This window comes from Nicotiana tomentosiformis, chromosome 3, assembly GCF_000390325.3.
Source record: "Nicotiana tomentosiformis chromosome 3, ASM39032v3, whole genome shotgun sequence".
In the NCBI taxonomy this organism is placed as follows: domain Eukaryota; kingdom Viridiplantae; phylum Streptophyta; class Magnoliopsida; order Solanales; family Solanaceae; genus Nicotiana; species Nicotiana tomentosiformis.
In genome coordinates this window covers 104,257,181-104,261,730 of record NC_090814.1, presented here as the reverse complement: position 1 = coordinate 104,261,730, position 4,550 = coordinate 104,257,181, and the positions used below count along the sequence as shown (strand labels likewise).

The 4,550-nt window shown below is 35.6% G+C and overlaps 1 protein-coding gene across 1 annotated transcript; it reads right to left on the bottom strand.

Moving 5' to 3' along the window:
• Positions 1 to 2,846: 2,846 nt before the first annotated feature.
• LOC138907132 (cysteine protease inhibitor 8-like) lies at positions 2,847 to 3,774 on the bottom strand. The gene has a single exon (XM_070197386.1). It carries the CDS (start codon positions 3,720 to 3,722, stop codon positions 2,988 to 2,990), a length of 735 nt encoding a protein of 244 aa, XP_070053487.1. The 5' UTR covers positions 3,723 to 3,774; the 3' UTR covers positions 2,847 to 2,987.
• Positions 3,775 to 4,550: the final 776 nt, after the last annotated feature.

Here is a 4,550-nt window from a genome sequence, read left to right as displayed (position 1 = left end):
CTAGATCTCAGGGAGCTCGATCTTGGGAGCTCGATCAGGGGAGCTCGATCTTGGGAGCTCGATCTTGGGGAGCTTGATCTTGGGAGCTCGATCTTGGGAGCTCGATCTTGGGAGCTCAATCAGGGGAGCTCGATCTCGGGAGCTCGATCTCAGGGAGCTCGATCTTGGGAGCTCGATCAAGGAGCTCGATCTCAGCCCAGAATATACAGCAGAAGGGAAAATTGCAGCAGCTTTTTAAGTCCAACTTTTGATCCGTTAACTATTCGAAACTCATCCGAGGCCCTCGGGACCTCAACCAAATATACCAACAAGTCCTAAAACATCATACGAACTTAGTCAAACCTCTAAATCACATCAAACAACGCTAAGACTATGAATCATAACCCAATTCAAGCTCAATGAAACTAAGAGTTTTCAACTTTTACATTCGATGTCGGAACCTATCAAATCAACTCCTATTGACCTCAAATTTTACACACAAGACATAAATTACAAAACGGAGCTATAAAAATTTTTAGAACTGGATTCCGACCCCGATATCAAAAAGTCAATGCCCCGATCAAACTTTCAAACTTTAAATTTCTATTTTAGCCATTTCAAGCCTAATTTAACTACGGACTTCCAAATAAAATTTCGAACACGCTCCTAAGTCCAAAATTACCATACAGAGCTGTTGGAATCATCAAAATTCTATTCCGGGGTCGTTTTCACATAATTAGATATTCGGTCACTATTCAAACTTAAATATTTTAATTTTTCTTCAAAATTCTATATCTCGGGTTAGGGACATCGAAATTTAATTTCGGGCATACGCCCAAGTCCCAAATCACGATACGGATCTACCGAAACTGTCAAAATACTGATCCGAGTCTGTTTGCTCAAAATGTTGACCAAAGTCAACTCAATTGAGTTTTAAAGCTCTAATCCACATTTTAATCCATTTTTCACATAAAAACTTTTCATAAAATTTTACGGATTTCACACGCAAGTCGAGGAATGATAAATAGTATTTTTTGAGGTTTTAGAACACATAATTAATTATTAAATTTAGTGATGATATTTTGGGTCATCACAGTCGAGGACCCCGCTCAAACAGTAGATAGACTGTTTTAATAGTAGAAACACTGTTTTGTACAGTAGAAATATTATACAGGGACCCAGAATGTGGGACCCTATTTTACTGTTTAAGATTCATTTTTTTTTCTTATTTAAGGACGCATTCTTTTAGAGAGAAAGGCAGAAGCCAAAACTCTCTCTCTCTCTCTCTCTCTCTCTCTCTCTCTCTCTCTTGTAAGTACTACTTTGTAATCGAAGACCAAGTAAATAAAATCTCAAGTTCTTCTTCTTCAGGCTATGCATCCCGTCCTCAAAAGGTATTTATTTTTATTCATAGTATTTCTTCTAGTCTCTCCTCTCTGGTCGTGACTATGTCCGGCTAAGAGATTTTATATTTATGTTGAATATCTAACTTCTCTCCTATATACACCATGAAAGATCTGGCCTCTATCAAAATATAAATGAGTTGTTTATATAGTCTCTTAACTTGGTTTCGAGATGGTGGTACAGTAATATAGCACTATTCTTATTGGCTTTGCCATAGTGGCTCCGCCTAGCCAACCGCCTTGCCATAGACCTTCCATACAGTCATCAAACTATATAAAAATTCTTGTATATTTTAACTCTTATATCCTTAATGGTCGTGCAGATTACCGCCAACCTTTAAACTTAAGGATACTGAATTAGCTAGATTGGGATGGTCGTGCGGATTACCGCCCGCCTACACTCGATCATGTTAAAATATTTTAATACTCAACCCAATCTTCAATTATCTCTATCTGATGTTAAGCTATATTCGATAAGCTATATATACATCTTATATACTATATAAAAGATGTATATATAGTATAGTATATTATATATGCTAAATGTATAATATATAAGCTTTAATATTCAATATTTAATATCGAATATATATAGTATATAAGATGTATATATAGTATATCGATATAAGATGTGTGTATATATATATATATATATATATATATATATATATATATATATATATATATATATATATATATATAAAAGCTATATTCGTAATTAAATATTGAATATTAAAATTTAGGTCACAATTCTATAATAAAATTTACAAAGCATTGCATTAGATATTTTTTTAACATCCTTTTGTCTCTAATTAAATTTGTTTTTTAAAAAAAAATTCGTTGGGCCCACTTAGCCCATTTAGCCCGCGGCCGGGACCGTTTAGCCCGGGACCAAACGGTTCCGGTTCTGGTCCCGGACCGGTCCCTATGAAAAGATCACTTAGCCCGGGACTGTTTAGCCCGGGACCGTTTAGCCCGTTTAATTTGGGACCGGTCCGGGACCGGGACCGTTTGAACCGGCCTACTTAACCCGTTTAGGCCCGGAACCGACCCACTTACCACCTTTAGTTAAACATAAAGGATCAGTCATAACCGCAAATACAAATTAAATTCTTATTAGAATATATAAAGGCTATGAAAAATGCGCGCATGCATCTTGTGTATTCCGTTTTGTTTGCAAACCTATCCGACAACACTAGAGTATTTCAATATCATTAATTAGCATGGCAGAGCTACACGTTAGGCTAAGGGCATCAATTGATACCTTTTTACTGTAATATTACATTATATAACGAGGATAAATTTTTTATTTTACCTATATAGACTATATATGTTGGAACTTCTTAATTTTTTCATGTTAACTTTATATTGACACCCTGAAATTTCTCGTTCCCTCATTGCTTGTGGAAATGTAGAGAGACGGTTAATTAAATCGAAGCGTGGATTATTAATTAATTCTCCAGATAATATAAAAGCTTAGCTTTTTTATTCATATGCTTCATAAACAGCATTTACACAGAGCGAAAGATCAAACATCGATCTAAGACAAGGGATAGATTTATCCACATTATTTAGAAAGCCAGGTTAAGACATAGCAGAGGTTAATTATCCATCAGTCTTCTGGAATTTCCTGAAGAAAACCATAAAAGGCTGGTTGGTGAGAGCCAGACGCCTATATCCGAAATGGTCAGTCACGCCGACATCTAAACAATCAACGGGTTGGCACATTGGACACAAAACTTTATCAGGACAATACCTTAAATTGTAGAAAGGTGCTGTTTTTGTTACTTTCTCAATCTTAAACCAGCTGTTTATTGTTTCGGGTCCTGGATTTCCTAGAGTTCCACCGGTTACCACAAACCTAACCCCTCGTGCAGTTAAGTCGGGATCACCAACTTTCCAAACAGTTTCATTAACACAGAGTCGTGACGTTGGAACAGAGAACATAATATTAATGTTATTAGTTTCACGTACGACATTAAAAGGTGGGGGACCGGGGTGAGTGGTAAAGAATTTCACGGGCATGCCTGGTCGGGTGTCCCTCCCATGCTGGACTACGCCGTTTGGACATTTGGTATTTCCAAGATTGGTTAAGTATACGCCGCCGCCGCCGCTTCCCCAGATAGCGGAAATAATGTGGTACTTTTCGCCGATCTGGAGCGGTTCGCCATTTATGTCTAGCACTTCGGGGAGTACAGGGATTGGCAAACCCTTACCATCAGCAGTAGTGGTGGGAAGGACAATGGGATTAGTGGAAGTGAAAGATGATGAAAAGACCACAAAGGGAAGCAAAGAGAGAGTAGTTGAAAGCAAGAGGAAGCTGAAAATAAAGGATTTCATGTTTACACAAGGAGGGTGTTGCGTATTGTTTGATATTCAGTCCATTATTATTGAAGCTTGAATTTTATAGAGGTATAGGATGAAATTGTACTTGCTATAGTTGCATGGATAGTCCTTCACATTGGCACGTTTAAAATATGCATTTTGTTTTTTAGTAGTCTCTATGTCGTACATTATCGGTTCATTATGATTGAGGGGCAAACGATAAAAATCAAATGCTCTTATCTCTTTTAATTTATGTGGTGCACGGTATTTGATTTAGAGGGAAAATAATCTTGGTATTTACAAAGAAAAAAGACACTTCAAATTTTTGTGTAAGACATGCCACAGTAACTTCTGTAATTATAAAATTATATTATTAATGTTAAAACGTAAAGCTTAATGTTAAATTATTTTTAAATATATAAATATTTTTTTTATGAAATAGACTAATATGAAGAGAGCATAAAAATTGGAATAGGGGGTAATATTTTAAGAGGCAAACATTTTCTTAGTTACTGCAGCTTTAAACATTTTGTAGCACACTTTTTATATAATCTCCAAAAATGTGCGTACTTTATTTATGTTTCAATTTATGTAAACCTATTTCCTTTTTGGTTCGTTTCAAAAAGAATGACCCCTTTCTAAATTTGAAAATAATTTTGCTTAAACTTACAATTCTACACTTAATGAAAAGCTTTTATAACCACACAAATATTCTTGGCCCCTTTTTGAATTGTTTAGGACCACAAATTTCAAAAGTCTTCATTTTTTCTTAAACTTTGTATCCAGTCAAACAAGTTCACATAAATTGAAACGGATGGAGTAAAATATTAGCAAAATAATTTG

Bases quoted from the DNA above. Each gene is read 5' to 3' on its own strand.
- LOC138907132 (XM_070197386.1), bottom strand. From the start codon at position 3,722: ATGAAATCCTTTATTTTCAGCTTCCTCTTGCTTTCAACTACTCTCTCT.